Genomic DNA, 19,805 nt, shown 5'->3' on the forward strand with positions numbered 1-19,805 from the left:
TAAGATTTAGACTTTACCTGAAGAATTAAATTTAAAAGAACCACTCTATCTTGAATTAGTTTTCTATTGCTATGATGTATCCTTGGACACTGAACTTTGTTTACCATTATTTATTTATTAAAAAAAATAATGTTTATTCATTTTGGGGGAGAGGGAGGGGTGGAGAGAGAGGGAAGGAGACACAGAATCCAAACAAAGCAGGATCCAGGCTCTGAGCTGTCACGGCTGGGCTTGAACTCACCAGCCGTGAGATCAGGACCTGAGCTGAAATCAGACACTTAACCAACTGAGCCACCCAGGCACCCCAACTCTGTTTACCAGTTTTAATTGTGTGCAGAAGTCAGTGTTATTTCAATGAAGCTGAGATTGTTCCCATTTCATACCAAATAATGAAAAAATAAACTAACCACATGTCATTGCTTTTTTTTATTGTCCTTAGAACAAAAGGCTACTTTTCTATAACACCATTGTATCATTATTATCAGTTGTTACAGCAGTCCACAGGCAAAAAAAAAAAAAAAAAAAGAAAGAAAAGAAAAGAAAAGAAAAGGCTTCTCCAGGAGCACAAAGCATCTTGGCAGTGTTGTCCAACAGCAACCCCCTCTCCCACACCCTAGCCTTTATTTCCTCATTACACAATTAGAGCTATTCTTTTTAAGTCTGAGTGCCTAAGTTCAGGGTTTCTGAAAGTCTTTTGTTAGAGGAGATTCAATACAGAGCTTCCAAAGAGAACAAACAGGGCTGATCTCCTGCTCCTGCTGAGATGACCTATGCTCAACCAAACACAGCCCCGCCTCTCAGAGAGCCTCTTGCTCCTCACAGGACAGTAGATTTCTGAGCTGGCATTCGTGTACTCCTTGGCAATCACTACCCAGGAGCTCCAGGGGAGAAGAGCATCCCAGTGGCACCGTGCATTTTATTTACAGCAGCTACTAAAGCCTTCAAGAGACCAGCCCAACTAAACTCATTATATGTCACCTGTCACTCACCACAGAAACTAGCATCCCTGCCAGCACCTGCTCCTGCCACCCCTGCATGCCTTCCATCATCAGCTGAACCCACAGCACTCCCTATAACCCGATTTTCAGTTTCTCATTTTGTTCCATCCTCTCTCTAATCCTTCCACATTGACACCCATAGAATACATGGTCTTTCATCTTCTATCTCTTGGAAATTTTCCTTCATATTTTTTGCCACTGGAAGCTGATTCTAGTCACTTCCATCTTTCCTTCTCCGTTGATCTTTAAAAATCTCCAACTCTTCTGTCATCAACCTGACCATCAGCCATCCACCTGGTAGCAGCCAGCTACCAACATCTCACTAGTTAACAACTTCAGAATGTCCCTCCTTGTAATATTTTCTCTTCCTACTCCTGGCACCACTTGGGTGGCTTTGGTATTCACATGGTTACTCCATGCAAGGCACTGCGCTCTGAATCACTGTACCTCCTCACCTGCAGTGGCCTTTTCCTCCATTTCAAATCAAACACTAGCTCTTTCTGTTCATCCCTTGATGCTATTATTATTAGTACTTACGCACTCTCATCATTAAACGTCTTACTTTCTGGACACTCCTAATCTTCCAGTTAAATGGCTTCAGGTCTCATCTTACTCAAATTCCTCAAACGCAATTGAGACTGCCAGTCCACTTTCCTTCTCACTCTTTCATTATCTACCATTCCCTTCATGACCTCACTTCCATCCCAAACCAACTTAGATTCTATACTCCACTATTACAAGAAATCCTCCCTTGAAAACATCCTTGACTCCCTGTTTCTCTCTTTTTTTCTTGTTCTCTCCTGGGAAAGTCCCAACTCTAATCAAAAGCAAATATTTTGTCACACTTTTTCTGCACTAACATGGCTAGAGAAACAATGCCAACTGTGTTGAGCAATCCCCTTTTAAAGACATAACTAAATGGGTGTTACATGTTGCCTAGAATCAATTTAATGGAATATTTCATTTTTTTCAACTTTATTTTCTTGAAATACTTTAGAGGATTTCAACTTTTTTTTAAAGTACTTAATATAAGGAAATATTTCATATATGCAAAAGGCAAAGGTTTTTCCATCTTCAGATATTTCACTTAAAAATGTGAGATTTGTGTTAGGTTATTAATTATATAATTATAAATGTAAACAAAAATATTGTGGGATTATTATTAAATGGCTTTATTTCATACTAACATGAACTTTAAGTATAACAACATTAAGCAAAGAATTTAAAAGTACATGAATTTCATGTAATAAATAACCTTTTTTATTGTAGGGATGAATAGCAAGTAATAAATTATTTAATGGTAAACAAATAATTACCAAAGAAATACTGACTGATAAGAAAGCACAATTCTGTTGCTGCTTATGACCAAACCAAATGATTTCATCTTATTTAGAGATTAAGAAAATAAGAAAATCTGGAAAAACTGTCAGTGACACTGGTTTATTACTAAGTTGAATACCATTAACATTATTTTAAAAACATTAATACTTGGGGGTGCCTGGGTGGCTCAGTCAGTTAAGTGTCTGACTTCAGCTCAGGTCATGATCTCAGTTTTGTGAGTTCGAACCCCATGTTGGGCCCCCCATCAGGCTCTGTGGTGACAACTCAGAGCCTGGAGCCCGCTTCACATTCTGTGTCTCACTTTCTCTGCCCCTCCACCGCTCACACTCTGTCTCTCAAAAATAAACAAACATTAAAAATTTTTTTAAAAACATTAATGCTTATAACTTTTTGCATCAAAAACTGTTTAGATGTCTTAAAAGACTTAAAATAAAAATTTTGTTTTCTTTCTTACTTTATGGTTTAATTTTATTTGATATTTTCAAGGGTACCAAAAATTTTTTTAAAAGCATAAAATGGAACTTATGTTTTAACTGTATAAAATGACAATCACACTGTAAAAATAATCCATTATTAAATTTATAATCTCATATAATTTCTTACAATTTAAATAATTTTCAACAATTTACAGTAGTTGTTAATCTAGAAGTTGACTCAATCTCTTTAGTAAGAGTCAAGAAGCATAAATAAATAAAAGCATGAAAGAAACTTAAGAAAATCTATCTATTTGTTGGGAGAGTAAAATAAAACAATAGGAGACCGTTTCAGTGCCTGGGTGGCTCAGATGGTTGAGCATCTGACTTCAACTGAAGTCATGATCTCATATGAGTTTGAGCCCTGTGTCGGGTTCTATGCTGACAGCTCAGAGCCTGGAGACTGCTCCGAATTCAGTGCCTTTCTCTCTCTCTCTCTCTCTTTGCCCCTTCCCTGCTCATGTTCTGTCTCTCTCTCTCAAAAATAAACATTTGAAAAAAAGTTTTTTTTAAATAGGAGACAGTGTCACTTGTGACACTGGGAGAAAATTTGCTCAAGTATTGCATAATTCAACTGGAGGATAATGAAATCTTTCTCAGCAGCAACAAGAAAGGACCCCATCCTGGAGAGTAAAGAATGATCAAAGTGTCTGCCATGATACTGAAAGAGTCTCTGTAAGTAATAAAAGCAAAACCAAACTGAACTGGGAACAAATCCTCATCTTGTAAAAATGCCTCGTAGTATGGTAAGTATTGGAAGAGGTACAATCTGGCCCTTTTTCTCTTTCCTTTATTCCCATCCTGGAAGGGGGGGGAGGGTGTCACATAATTGAATCTGTATCAGTACTGATAAGATTTCCAACCCTCTTACTGACAAGAAATAGGTAGCCAGGGGCCCAGACCCACAATACAAAACAGATGAACATAGGGGAAGGGAAGCAGAAATAATATAAAATAAGGGAGAGGGACAAAAAATAAGAGACTCTTAAACACAGAGAACAAACTAAAGGTTGCTGGAGAGTTTTGGGTGGGGATGGATGGCCAAATGGGCAAGAGACATTGAGGAAGACATTGGTTGGGAGGAGCAGTGGGTGTGATACATAGGAGATGAATCACTGGATTCTAGTCCTGAAATCATTATTGCACTATATGCTAAGTAACTTGGATGTTAAAAAAAAGAAAGAAAGAAAGAAATATGGAGGGACACTACACATTCTTTTGGAATTAATGTTAAAGGAAATCTTATTAATATGATAAAGCCTATAATTCTTTCATTTTGATGCAGATCATAGATGTGCAGTTTTGTTCTCTAAGACTTCTGATCGATTTCTTGGGTGTTCAGAAAAATTTGATATTTATCTAGCTGTGCTTGAGGGAGGAGTCAAGGTTAGGGTCTCCCTACTCCACTGCCATCTTAACCCTCCTCTCAAAAGCATCTCTTATTGTGACTTACATCGAAGAGTCTTAAATCGGTTTTTGTTATAAAATTCATTTGTTTGATTCTTTAAAGTTGTATTATCTTCTAGAAGGAAACTAGAATTTTATGACATTCATGACAAACCAGGATTACACGGCCTCATATAAGAATTATAAATATTGCTCATCTAGAAGAACTTGGAGGTCCTGCCTAGTGAGTGGGTTTTCTAGGTAGGTAGACTTCACAACTCTAGCTCATCATACCTTCTTTACATGAGGAGGGGCACGATGTCCAGTCACTATATGGTGTCACAATACAGTCCTTCCTACAAGGAAGCAGACAGGGTCTCACCGTTTCAGGTCGAAGGCTTTCAGGACACCTAGAAAATGCAGAGGGAAATTACTAGGCCTCTTTAGTAACCCAGAAAACTACGTAATTTGATGTCTTTAAGTCTTTCATTGCTAAAATTGCTAAAGAGTCACTAATCTATATTATTTAAATTCCAGGAGCCTGTCTGCTTTTGATAAGAACTGTATAACTAGATTATTTCTTCCAAATTAGACCTCAAAAAGTTCTCAAGGCAGGATATATAAATTTAATAATAGTAATTGTGCTATTAGAACAAAATATAATTTACCTTATCCCCTTATAATAATCTTTCTATTAAAAAATATTTTCTAACGTGCTCTATAAGAAATTTATGGGAATTCAAATTACCAATTTAAGAACTAATTCTACATCTTCGTATAGGTAAATAAGCTTATTGCTGATTATGTTTCCAGGTTATTCTATGCTTTATTTTCACAAAATATGTGTAGCATAAATTTATAATGGAGTATATTCAATACATAGTGCATGCTCAAAAATGATACTATATTTACAGCTATATATTTCATAATAATAACAAAATAATAAAAGTGTACAGATCATTAGGATAGGCAGTTTTTCCTTTAGTCCTGGTTTCATTTAGTATCTCTATTCTAAAGAATTATGGAATTTTAAATATTTTTATAAGTTACAATATGTTTTGGACCAAAAGAGTAAATATAAATAAATCAAAGATAGCCGATCAATTTAAAGAAAAATAAAACACCATTCTTGACAAATTATAGTAAAATTAATCATCTTAAAAAATACAGTAAAAATATTTATTAGGGACATGAGAAAGATTATGATCCAATATACTAAAATGTCTTTTTTTTTTGAAATGTCTTACTTTATATAAGCTTTTGCACTTTTTATAAGATAACTTTAGGAAGGTGATGTAAGTTTTAAGTATACTTTTATATACTTAAATGATTTTTCAATTTCCCAATTCTTCTCTGTATCTTCAAGATCTGATTCTACTATTGGCGGTCAAATGTTAATCACTAGCATTAACACTAGAAGAAGAGGTATATTAAGGACAACACAACATAATAGCATAAATCATATGACTAAAAGTAACTTCCTGTTCTGATTCCTAAGAAGTTATCTTTTGATGTCATATAAATCTTTGACAAAGAAGCTAAGAGGCAGAGAAGAAATAAACTGAACAACTAGTATTACTGTTGCTGGAATAACTTGGCAAATTAGTGAAAAATGGGATTTAAAAATTCTATGGGAGAAGCCAAATTTTCTGTAGGTCAGGATAAATTATCTTTTAACAAGTAAGTTAATCAGGATTTCAGAACTGAAGTATGAGTGAAAAAATATCAACATCATTAATCTCCTTCCCATAATTTCTTTACTGCACTTTGCTGACAGTTCACTTTTTATATCACTGTATTATAATAATTTATCTACATATCCCATCTCATACATAAATATTATGTTCTATTCAATTATACAGATATATGCTTTCCCCTTTCACTCTGTAACACTAGGGTTTATTTGGAAGTGGATTTAAAAATTATATATGACTCAACATTTCAAAAAAAAAAATCTCCTTGTTGAGGATAACCTTGAATTTTCATTTAACAAAAATGTCTATTTATTTATTTACTTTTGAGACAGAGAGACAGAGAGAACATAAGCAAGGAGATGCAGAGAGAGAGGGAGACAGAGAATCCAGTAGAGAGCCTGATGTGGGACATGAACTTGTGAGTCACCAGATCATGACCTGAGCAAAATCAAGAGTTAGATGCTTAACTGACTGAGCCACCCAGAAGCCCCAACCTTGGATTTTCCTAATTGCTATGACTACTCAAAGTCATGGACAACAAAGAAGTTTAGATGAGAGTCACAGAAGTTAATGAATTGTTACAATTGAGATTATAAATCACAAGAATTTTAACTTAACCTGCATTCTTAGGAAATAGTATATGGCAAAACCCCACCTATGATACTGTTAATTCTTGTGAAATTATGCAATTATTGATTAGTATTATTGGGAGCACTCCTTTGCAATGAAGCAATTTTACAACTCTAATAATAAGAGAACAGGGGCGTCTGGATGGCTCAGTCAGTTAAGCTTCTGACTCTTGATTTCAGCTCAGGTCATGATCTTGTGGTGTGGTTTGTGAGTTCTAGCCCCTCTTGGATCCTCTCTCTCCCTCTCTCTCTGCCCCTCCCCCACTTGCATGCATGCTCTCTCTCTCCCTCTCCCTCTCTCTCCTCAAAAATAAACATTAAAAAAAATAATGGGAGAGCATTACTCAGTTGTGAGCTCTTCAAATTTTAGCCCTTTTATAAATCAATGGAACTTACAGTGTTATCGTTGACAACCTCCAAAATTCTGTTTTAGTTTAGAAATATCCACAGCAAGATACTTGGCTAACTGTGGAGAACAAAATTACTAACAACAAAGCCGTTAAATGAACACACAAAGATAAATTATACAGCCTAGATTACATCCAATAAAATGAATTCAGACTTCCTTTGGTGAAGCAATTGGTTCAGTCAACATGCTTCTTTTCTCCTTTGTACTGTTTGTATTTAGTGTTTGTGGTTTAAATCAAGGAATTGATTTCCCCCCAAATCTTATTCAAGGTCAAATTAAACAGATGTGATAGGAGTTGAAGTTTGTTACTCTGAGGATAGATAAGATCAATAACATTGATTTTACCATTGCAGAGTAATCTGTTTTATTAAGAGGAGTTTAAAACAATGTTTTTATTTGCATTTTTGTTTCAAATGCCTTGCACTGAAAAGCATTCATTGAATTTAATCTAGCTTTTAGGGATAAAGGCAGTAACATTTTCTTTCGAATTCACAGCATTTGCTTAATTTTTCAGAACTTTAATGGCAAAGTAAGTGCATTTAATTTAACAAGTCTATACATGTATCCAGGTCATTGAATAAAGGCTGCAAGGGCAAAGCAAAGTTTTAATGGATTATTGTGGTGGTTTGACATGGGGCTACAGGATACCCTTCCTATTGAATGATTTAATGACATTAATCCATCAGGCTCTTTCATACATAAGTTTATATGCATGTATATTAGTGCTTGGCAAAAACAGTTTGGAACTTGTATAAGCAAGGAAAATATCAACAGCAATGTTTGCAAAGTGATTAACAGTAGAACAGGAACAGAGTGAGTTTACTCATAGCAGATTGGCATGATAGCCCTCAATCCTGTGCCCGGTTGCTCAGGTTATAACCCTGGGCAGGGAATATTTCTACCTCCATACTTGTCCCAGCAAGACCCAGAATCCTCAGGATTTGGCACTTCTGCCCCTACTGTTACTGGCAGATAATTTTAATATGCTGCACGTTAACTTCCTGGGTTAGATTCATCACAACTTTAGCGTTATTTCTATTAAAATATTGGTTTGGGGCTACCAATTAAGGATGCAGAACAGTTTCTCAATTTATTCAAGTCTTCCTGGCATATCTTTTCTAATATTTTCAGAATATCAAATTACATAGTCAAATAAAGTATGGGGCAAAAATATGCTTAATGTGTGGAATCCTGGCCAGGTAAAAACAACTCCTAATAGGAATATTATTTATGCCCTGAAGTTTTTCATACATCAGGTACATTATCATTTCCTTAAAAAACACTAGGAAGGATCTCAAATTTTTAAGAGAAAATAATACTTTCTAAGATTTATTGAGTGCTCACATGACTATTTTTTGCATTAAATCCTTTCAATAAACATTGAAAACTAAGGCCAGAATCAGTTAAGTAGCATGCTAAAGGTGACACATCACAGTTATACACCTGGACAAGTATTTGGAAATTATGGACATTTTTAATACCAATGCAAAATTGACTGGTTTTACTTTGCGTGTTTCATATGGCTAAGAAGATATGAATTCTAAAAGATTTATGCTAAGTCTCAACAGATAAAAGTGTTTCTTTCCCCTTAAAGGGATACGTTTTTAGAACTGACTTATTAATTTTCCCAAATTGATTAGCTCAGTTATGCCATGACACGTTTCTTCATTTTATATTTTGCACAAGGTAGGTATACTATGTCAACTCTCTAGTTCTTTGTCCTCTCTCTCTAGCAAATTGCTTGCCTGGTTATTATACTACTTGTAACCACAGTGAGAAACGGATGGTTTTTCTACTTATCATAACACTCATCCTATCCCACGGCTCTCTCTTAGAAGTAAATGGCTTATTCATTTAACCATTAAAAGATGTAATAAGTTTGGCCTCAGTATTTTTGATATAGTATTTTCCAGGGAAAATGAAAGGCAGATCATAGAATGCTACAGCCCAATTAAACTAGACCGGCAGACTCCACAGCCTACGGGTACATGGGAGGTCATGGACCATCTGCACTGTTAGGACTTCATATACGGTCATTATCGATCAGTCAGGCCCAGAGCAAGCACTTCCCTCACTGCCTCACTAGCTTCATAAAAGGAGAAAGCGCTACTAGAAAAATGAAAGTAGATACCACAGAGAAATACTTCTACAGAATTCATAGATCCCAGGCACAAGATTCCGGAGCCGTTAGAACTTTGTTAGTGGCTGACGTTCAAAACAAACAAATCTTACTCTTGAGGACAGGTGTGACAAGCATCAAAATGCTCCATTTCATGAAGCAAGTGAAGCCTGAGCCAATCCCCTGCATGGTTAACCACAGTATTTACTGCTGTCATTCTGAAGCCCTTACTTTTTTGGTCCCACTTGGCCCACATTGACCCGCACACAGATGACTTTTCTTGTCTGCATGCCCACGGAGCAAGAGGCCTCCCCATTCCAAGTTGTAGTTGTATTGAAGGACGATACGGAAGTGTCCTCGATGCACTGGCCCCAGGGGCCAGTCTGCCAGTGGTACACAGTACAGGGATGCTCATTACAGCTGCGTACCTCTTGCAGAGCACTGCTATTTGGACAGTGAACTCCACCTATAAAAATGAACAAAGAGGATTAGATATGGTGCTAACAGGAAACTTACTGTTCTCTCTCTTTTGGAATTAACGATAACAATGATACCTGCCATTTATTAGCACATAGCATGTGACCAGCATGCTGCTAGGAAGGCAAATTACATATTAATCTTACGTCATTTGGCATCCTCCAGGTTAAAATTTAAGCTATACAGTATACATGGTATTTGCCTGCGGTGGGGGGGGGAACTATGGAGCACCTTAAAGAGAGAGGCCATTGTTCTCCAGAGAAGCTGAAAATGAGGTACAAATGGACCCTATGGATTGCTGGCCCAGGGAAATGTGGGCACTGAGACTCTGTGCATGGTGAAAACCCAATGTTTTCTCAAATGTTATCTTCCAAATTGAAAATCAAATACGTGTTTTGAAGTATTGCTTCTTTTAATACATTAGGCATTTGGGCAATTAGAAACAGGTTTTTTTTGCTTTTTTTTTGTTTCTTTTCTTTTTTTTTTTTTTTTTATCAGTTGATGCTGTCTGATCTTCTACAGCATTACTGGGAAAGCCACATAGTAATGATAGTACCATATTTATTCAAATCTAAGATGTCACTGGCTGAGAGATATACCATCATTTTATTCCTCAAAGAAAGAGCAATGGCTACAAGTTAAACTATGATACATTGCTTTCTTTTCAATCCTATTTTTTACTGATGCTTATTGAAATCCATTTGTATGATTTATTTACATTTAAAAAAAAATATATCACTTGATTGCATACATTAAAAGGGAAGACATTCCTCAATCTCATTTTCAGAGTCCAAATCTCTTGAGTCACTTTTTAACTCACACGAATCCAAGTTTGTTCTCCTATACAGAACCATCATCCTGTTTCAAAAGTGTTGATGATGTAGGATTTCTTTAAAAAGAGTACTCCCTGTTCTTTCCAGGTCTTTCTTCCCATCTCTAAGTTTTGATGCTGTTGCATTCTTAACTGCACCAGAAGTTGTCAACAAAAGATTTAAGCAAGCAACGAAGAATGGTTCTTTGCTGTTTTTATTTTTAGCAGATATATCATGGAATTGCTATTGTCACCAGGAATAACAACACAATTCACATGTACTAGCAATGACAACTATGTTATAACTTCTGTCTGGCTATAGTGGTTTTAAAACGCATCCACTGTAAGATGTAATAATTACAGAGATAATAAAAGGTAAAAGGGATACATCTTTTAATCAACAGAATATGGTGTGAAGTTATCATTTTGGAACCATTTTTTATGTGCTAGCCTTGTTATAAGTACTCTGTATGTGGGACATTATTTTATACCCCAAACTGCCTTACAAGTTAAAAATTATAAGGTGAATGAACTAAGGCAACTTAAATGACGTAACAGTAACAGTTAAGAATTTATGGAGCTCAGTGTCTTACCACTATGCTATTTATAATGCCAATTATAAAAATAAAAAGCTTTGTATCATTAAAAGCAGAGTCGGGGAGCAATTTATTGCTTACTTTATTGACAATTTAATCAATTTGAACTTATGTAGCCTCTGAATTTTATTTTAGGGGCAGAAAATACCTGGTTGTTAAATAAGAAAAGGTGATTCAATAGCTAGTGATCCTAACAGGGAAGACAACTCCAAAATTTGAGATGCGGGTAAAAGTCATAAACAAAACCACACTCCAAGATGATCTTCAGTTACCACTTCACTTATAATTAAGGGCATCCCTCTAATTCAGCAAATAAATCGGTAGGCAGTTTATATGAGAATTTAACTGCAATTCAGAATCATTTATACAGTGGTGAACATGGGATCAACATCAGAATGAAGTAGTATTTCGTTAATGTCCCTGCTTCATGATGGTGAAAACATCTGTCACAGATCATAGCCTATCCTCCATCACACAGCTCAGTGACCCTGGCAGCCTCTGAAAAGAAGTTTAGGATTTGAATAGGAATGGATTCTAAAACATACTAATTGGATCGGGGAGAAGTAAATGAGCACTCTTATTACCCATTCCCTGAGGCTCTAGATTTATCCAATCTTCTCTCTCAGACAAACACATGCTAATTATAAACATTCATATTCACATTTTAGGCAACCATTTTAACCATACCTTAAATTTAACAGTGAAATTATTGATCTACAAAAAAAGTGTTTCTTTATTTACCTCATTTTTACTGTGAGTGTATGTATGTTGTTTAAACTGTGATTCTAAAACTCCTCAGTTGTTTTTGACATTGGAATTGACTGGTTGGCTTTGGAACAAATGATAAGAAAAAAACTTCTACAACATCAGTGTAACATGTTGAGGAACTGCAAGATGGTTGTTAAGTTTACAGACATAAAGGCTATTTATTTTCTTGCCCCAATCCACATTAAAGCCACATCAGCAGCTTTGGACTGGTGTCAGGATACTCGCACAGATAAGCCCCAATGTGTTCTTAATTAGAATGACGATACGGGAATTTTGAAAGCATGGCTTGGGGTAATCAGTCATTGCGGCATCCGTTCTGTTGTTTTGGGAATAATTTTACGGTAGAAAAATTGATAGATATAATATTGAATTTATTTATTATTTATGGGAAGATCTAATTCCAGACATGTGGGAATATTTCCATAGTACTGGGGAAATTATAAAATGTCACCCATGACAAAATTAGTGATAAATGGTATTCTTAAAAAAATCCTCTTATACATAAAAATATATGCTTCATACTAATGTTACTATTTAGGCTTTTTATCATTCTGGCAAGTGGACAGACTTTATATTACTCTGATGAAATTCTACTATATAAAGAAATGTCCATGCTCATATAAAAACACCAACTACTATATGCGAAACGTCTCTAACAGAAATGAAAAAGTAACTTTTCCTCCCCACATCAAGTCCCTAAAAGCTGTGTTAACATACATTTGAACAGAGCTATGGTGTTCCTGGGTTTCTGGCTCTGACATTGAAGTTCTTACAATTTAAATGGCTAAAAAGACTGAAAAGATAAAGGAACCTTATTCAAAACATTAATACAAGTGTATTGAGTGTTATAGTAGGCAATGTTTATATCCAATGCTTCAAGAGATACCTAGCGGGGTTATAAATAGTTTTTGCTGCTCTCAAGGATCTTATAATGCAGTGGGGGGAAAGTAGTAGGCATAGGCAAACATACAAATGGGTATAATTTTAGTCAGAATATAGTAATAATGTTAAAAGAGGTAGTATAATTGGGATTCAAAAGTACAGATTCCATTAGTTTTGGGGTGACTAAAAAATGCCTCGGGTAGAAGGCAATGAGATGAGTTTTGAAGGAATGGGATTTTGACAAGCAGAGTTCTGGGAAGGGAGAGAAAAAAGGGAAAATTTTATTGAAGCAGAAGAAGAAATAAAAGGAATACAGGCAGATATGATTTTGGGAATTTGCAATATTGATACCGTCCATTAGGGTGCAAAGTTCACACAGAGAAGGAACTGGCAGTCAGGATAAGGAAGTGGACAGGGTTCCTGCTAAGTGACTATTAGTGTACTATAAATTATAGCTTTAAAGTGCTCGTAGTTTTTACTGCTTATTGCATCCCAAAACCCTTTGACAGCAGACCACCTCTAAGTGAAAAGCACATTGGCAGTGGCATGATTTCGGGGAACTGAAATGGAAGAATGTTAGCCAGAAAGAACCTCAGAAGATTCTGCTGTAGCACACCATCTCTACACCTTTTCCCCTTTGTTTTTCCTTGCAGAAAGAGATAGAAGACTTCCCACCATGGAGTCTGCATAAATCTTGTTTGGTGGTTATGGAAGGACATACCGACACAGCACTCCTGTTTCAAAGTCTAGAATGGGAGGGTGAGGAAGCGACAGCACTTTTACTTAGAAGGCAGAATTATGTGTGGATATACCTAGATAATGGATCCTGAGTTCTTCAGATTTGTCCAGGAATAAAAACGCTCCCTGGCCCTTAGGATTAAAATCCTTTAACTGTGAAAACCCCAAGTTAAAATATAAATATTCCTCTACCCAATGTTTTGTACTTTAAAATACAATTTTTGAAGACTGCTAATTATTTGTGAAAAAAATTGGCACAACTCTATTTTAATTTGCATCTATTCTCCGTATGTTTAAAGCAGGTGTAAATACACATTAAAATTTGGCTGATGAAATTATCATATCAGGTCATTTTGAACTTTGCAAAAAAAAAAAAAAGCTCATTTCTTGCTGTGTAAGGATAATTAACTATATAATGAGACTTAAGTTGTTATTATACTCAGTGGAAAACATTTTGAAAATCATGTTTTCTTTTTAAGCTAAGTTTATTAAGAGATCTGCAACATGGGTTCAAAAAATTCGGAAGGCTACAAATCTAACATCAATTTTTAATTTATTATTCCAATTCAACATACTATTAGTTATATTAAAAATATGCCAGGATGAAGTGTTAAAACATTGCTTCCTTTTAGATCTTTCCACATCATTTTTTTTTCAGGGCTAAGAGCATCAGCACTTTTATCCCCACACTGGGTGGCTAGGCCTGAGACACCAACGAATCACTCTATAAAACTCAGAGGAGGGGGGAGTCCGGAAGATGGCGGCGTAGGAGGACGCGGGGCTCACAACGCGTCCTGCCGATCACTTAGATTCCACCTACACCTGCCTAAAGAACCCAGAAAACCGCCAGAGGATTAGCAGAAGGGAGTCTCCGGAGTCAAGCGCAGACGAGAGGCCCACGGAAGAGGGTAGGAAGGGCGGCGAGGCGGTGCGCGCTCCACGGACTGGCGGGAGGGAGCCGGGGCGGAGGGGCGGCTCGCCGGCCAAGCAGAGCCCCCGAGTCTGGCTGGCAAAAGCGGAGGGGCCGGACAGACTGTGTTCCGACAGCAAGCGCGACTTAGCGTCTGGGAGGTCATAAGTTAACAGCTCTGCTCGGAAAGCGGGAAGGCTGGAGGACAGAGGGAGGGAGAGCTGCTGAGCCCCCGGACGGCAGAGCTCAGCTTGGCGGGGAACAAAGGCGCCAGCGCCATCTCCCCCGCCCATCCCCCAGCCAAAATCCCAAAGGGAACCAGTTCCTGCCAGGGAACTTGCTCGCTCCGCGCAAACACCCAACTCTGTGCTCCAGCGGAGCCAAACCTCCGGCAGCGGATCTGACTCCCTCCCTGCCACAGGGCCCCTCCTGAAGTGGATCACCTAAGGAGAAGCGAGCTAAGCCTGCCCCTCCTGCCCCCGTGCACCTTGCCTACCCACCCCAGCTAATACGCCAGATCCCCAGCACCACAAGCCTGGCAGTGTGCAAGTAGCCCAGATGGGCCACGCCAAACCACAGGGAATCCCGCCCCTAGGAGAGGGGAAGAGAAGGCACACACCAGTCTGACTGTGGCCCCAGCGGTGGGCTGGGGACAGACATCAGGTCTGACTGCGGCCCCGCCCACCAACTCCAGTTATACACCACAGCACAGGGGAAGTGCCCTGCAGGTCCTCACCACTCCAGGGACTATCCAAAATGACCAAACGGAAGAATTCCCCTCAGAAGAATCTCCAGGAAATAACAACAGCTAATGAACTGATCAAAAAGGATTTAAATAATATAACAGAAAGTGAATTTAGAATAATAGTCATAAAATTAATCGCTGGGCTTGAAAACAGTATACAGGACAGCAGAGAATCTCTTGCCACAAAGATCGAGGGACTAAGGAACAGTCACGAGGAGTTGAAAAACGCTTTAAACGAAATGCAAAACAAAATGGAATCCACGATGGCTCGGCTTGAAGAGGCAGAGGAGAGAATAGGTGAACTAGAAGATAAAGTTATGGAGAAAGAGGAAGCTGAAAGAAAGAGAGATAAAAAAATCCAGGATTATGAGGGGAAAATTAGAGAACTAAGTGATACACTAAAAAAAAAATAATATACGCATAATTGGTATCCCAGAGGAGGAAGAGAGAGGGAAAGGTGCTGAAGGGGTACTTGAACAAATTATAGCTGAGAACTTCCCTGAACTGGGGAAGGAAAAAGGCATTGAAATCCAAGAGGCACAGAGAACTCCCTTCAGACGTAACTTGAATCGATCTTCTGCACGACATATCATAGTGAAACTGGCAAAATACAAGGATAAAGAGAAAATTCTGAAAGCAGCAAGGGATAAACGTGCCCTCACTTATAAAGGGAGACCTATAAGACTCGTGACTGATCTCTCCTTTGAAACTTGGCAGGCCAGAAAGGCTTGGCACGATATCTACAGTGTGCTAAACAGAAAAAATATGCAGCCGAGAATCCTTTATCCAGCAAGTCTGTCATTTAGAATAGAAGGAGAGATAAAGGTCTTCCCAAACAAACAAAAACTGAAGGAATTTGTCACCACGAAACCAGCCCTACAAGAGATCCTAAGGGGGATCCTGTGAGACAAAGTACCAGAGACATCACTACAAGCATAAAACATACAGACATCACAATGACTCTAAACCCGTATCTTTCTATAATAACACTGAATGTAAATGGATTAAATGCGCCAACTAAAAGACATAGGGTATCAGAATGGATAAAAAAACAAGACCCATCTATTTGCTGTCTACAAGAGACTCATTTTAGATCTGAGGACACCTTTAGATTGAGAGTGAGGGGATGGAGAACTATTTATCATGCTCCTGGAAGCCAAAAGAAAGCTGGAGTAGCCATACTTATATCAGACAAACTAGACTTTAAATTAAAGGCTGTAACAAGAGATGAAGAAGGGCATTATATAATAATCACAGGGTCTATCCACCAGGAAGAGCTAACTATTATAAATGTCTATGCGCCAAATACCCGAGCCCCCAGATATATAAACAATTACTCATAAACATAAGCAACCTTATTGATAAGAATGTGGTCATTGCAGGGGACTTTAACACCCCACTTACAGAAATGGATAGGTCATCTAGACACACAGTCAATAAAGAAACAAGGGCCCTGAATGATACATTGGATCAGATGGACTTGACAGATATATTTAGAACTCTGCATCCCAAAGCAACAGAATATACTTTCTTCTCGAGTGCACATGGAACATTCTCCAAGATAGATCATATACTGGGTCACAAAACAGCCCTTCATAAGTTTACAAGAATTGAAATTATACCATGCATACTTTCAGACCACAATGCTATGAAGCTTGAAATCAACCACAGGAAAAAGTCTGGAAAACCTCCAAAAGCATGGAGGTTAAAGAACACCCTACTAACGAATGAGTGGGTCAACCAGGCAATTAGAGAAGAAATTAAAATATACATGGAAACAAACGAAAATGAAAATACAACAATCCAAACGCTTTGGGATGCAGCGAAGGCAGTCCTGAGAGGAAAATACATTGCAATCCAGGCCTATCTCAAGAAACAAGAAAAATCCCAAATACAAAATCTAACAGCACACCTAAAGGAAATAGAAGCAGAACAGCAAAGGCAGCCTAAACCCAGCAGAAGAAGAGAAATAATAAAGATCAGAGCAGAAATAAACAATATAGAATCTAAAAAAACGGTAGAGCAGATCAACGAAACCAAGAGTTGGTTTTTTGAAAAAATAAACAAAATTGACAAACCTCTAGCCAGGCTTCTCAAAAAGAAAAGGGAGATGACCCAAATAGATAAAATCATGAATGAAAATGGAATGATTACAACCAATCCCTCAGAGATACAAACAATTATCGGGGAATACTATGAAAAATTATATGCCAGCAAATTGGACAACCTGGAAGAAATGGACAAATTTCTAAACACCCACACTCTTCCAAAACTCAATCAGGAGGAAATAGAAAGCTTGAACAGACCCATAACCAGCGAAGAAATTGAATCGGTTATCAAAAATCTCCCAACAAATAAGAGTCCAGGACCAGATGGCTTCCCAGGGGAGTTCTACCAGACATTTAAAGCAGAGATAATACCTATCCTTCTCAAGCTATTCCAAGAAATAGAAAGGGAAGGAAAACTTCCAGACTCATTCTATGAAGCCAGTATTACTTTGATTCCTAAACCAGACAGAGACCCAGTAAAAAAAGAGAACTACAGGCCAATATCCCTGATGAATATGGATGCAAAAATTCTTAATAAGATACTAGCAAATCGAATTCAACAGCATATAAAAAGAATTATTCACCATGATCAAGTGGGATTCATTCCTGGGATGCAGGGCTGGTTCAACACTCTCAAATCGATCAACGTGATACATCACATTAACAAAAAAAAAGAGAAGAACCATATGATCCTGTCAATCGATGCAGAAAAGGCCTTTGACAAAATACAGCACCCTTTCTTAATAAAAACCCTTGAGAAAGTCGGGATAGAAGGAACATACTTAAAGATCATAAAGGCCATTTATGAAAAGCCCACAGCTAACATCATCCTCAATGGGGAAAAACTGAGAGCTTTTTCCCTGAGATCAGGAACACGACAGGGATGCCCACTGTCACCGCTGTTGTTTAATATAGTACTGGAAGTTCTAGCATCAGCAATCAGACAACAAAAGGAAATCAAAGGCATCAAAATTGGCAAAGATGAAGTCAAGCTTTCGCTTTTTGCAGATGACATGATATTATACATGGAAAATCCGATAGACTCCACCAAAAGTCTGCTAGAACTGATACATGAATTCAGCAAAGTTGCAGGATACAAAATCAATGTGCAGAAATCAGTTGCATTCTTATACACTAACAATGAAGCAACAGAAAGACAAATGAAGAAACTGATCCCATTCACAATTGCACCAAGAAGCATAAAATACCTAGGAATAAATCTAACCAAAGATGTAAAAGATCTGTATGCTGAAAACTATAGAAAGCTTATGCAGGTAATTGAAGAAGATATAAAGAAATGGAAAGACATTCCCTGCTCATGGATTGGAAGAATAAATATTGTCAAAATGTCAATACTACCCAAAGCTATCTACACATTCAATGCAATCCCAATCAAAATTGCACCAGCATTCTTCTCGAAACTAGAACAAGCAATCCTAAAATTCATATGGAACCACAAAAGGCCCCGAATAGCCAAAGTAATTTTGAAGAAGAAGACCAAAGCAGGAGGCATCACAATCCCAGACTTTAGCCTCTACTACAAAGCTGTCATCATCAAGTCAGCATGGTATTGGCATAAAAACAGACACATAGACCAATGGAATAGAATAGAAACCCCAGAACTAGACCCACAAACGTATGGCCAACTCATCTTTGACAAAGCAGGAAAGAACATCCAATGGAAAAAAGACAGTCTCTTTAACAAATGGTGCTGGGAGAACTGGACAGCAACATGCAGAAGGTTGAAACTAGACCACTTTCTCACACCATTCACAAAAATAAACTCAAAATGGATAAAGGACCTGAATGTGAGACAGGAAACCATCAAAACCTTAGAGGAGAAAGCAGGAAAAGACCTCTCTGACCTCAGCCGTAGCAATCTCTTACTCGGCACATCCCCAAAGGCAAGGGAATTAAAAGCAAAAGTGAATTACTGGGACCTTATGAAGATAAAAAGCGTCTGCACAGCAAAGGAAACAACCAACAAAACTAAAAGGCAACCAACGGAATGGGAAAAGATATTTGCAAATGACACATCGGACAAAGGGCTAGTATCCAAAATCTATAAAGAGCTCATCAAACTCCACACCCGAAAAACAAATAACCCAGTGAAGAAATGGGCAGAAAACATGAATAGACACTTCTCTAAAGAAGACATCCGGATGGCCAACAGGCACATGAAAAGATGTTCAACGTCGCTCCTTATCAGGGAAATACAAATCAAAACCACACTCAGATATCACGTCACGCCAGTCAGAGTGGCCAAAATGAAGAAATCAGGAGACTATAGATGCTGGCGAGGATGTGGAGAAACGGGAACCCTCTTGCACTGTTGGTGGGAATGCAAATTGGTGCAGCCGCTCTGGAAAGCAGTGTGGAGGTTCCTCAGAAAATTAAAAATAGACCTACCCTATGACCCAGCAATAGCACTGCTAGGAATTTATCCAAGGGATACAGGAGTACTGATGCATAGGGGCACCTGTACCCCAATGTTTATAGCGGCACTCTCAACAATAGCCAAATTATGGAAAGAGCCTAAATGTCCATCAACTGATGAATGGATAAAGAAATTGTGGTTTATATACACAATGGAATACTACGTGGCAATGAGAAAAAATGAAATATGGCCTTTTGTAGCAACGTGGATGGAACTGGAGAGTGTGATGCTAAGTGAAATAAGCCATACAGAGAAAGACAGATACCATATGGTTTCACTCTTATGTGGATCCTGAGAAACATAACAGAAACCCATGGGGGAGGGGAAGGAAAAAAAAAAAAAAA

At 37.8% G+C, this 19,805-nt stretch overlaps 1 protein-coding gene across 1 annotated transcript in view; it reads right to left on the reverse strand.

Moving 5' to 3' along the window:
- The window catches only part of THSD7A (thrombospondin type 1 domain containing 7A), a 439,517-nt gene that overhangs the window by 84,542 nt on the left and 335,170 nt on the right, over positions 1-19,805 (reverse strand). Inside the window, exons 8-9 of the mRNA XM_049641551.1 lie at positions 9,281-9,515; positions 4,493-4,608 (exon numbers count right to left, since the gene is read on the reverse strand). Of these exons, the coding sequence (XP_049497508.1) occupies positions 4,493-4,608; positions 9,281-9,515 (351 nt within the window). The remainder of the gene's footprint in view (positions 1-4,492; positions 4,609-9,280; positions 9,516-19,805) is intronic.

This window comes from Panthera uncia, chromosome A2, assembly GCF_023721935.1.
Source record: "Panthera uncia isolate 11264 chromosome A2, Puncia_PCG_1.0, whole genome shotgun sequence".
Classification (NCBI taxonomy): Eukaryota; Metazoa; Chordata; class Mammalia; order Carnivora; family Felidae; genus Panthera; species Panthera uncia.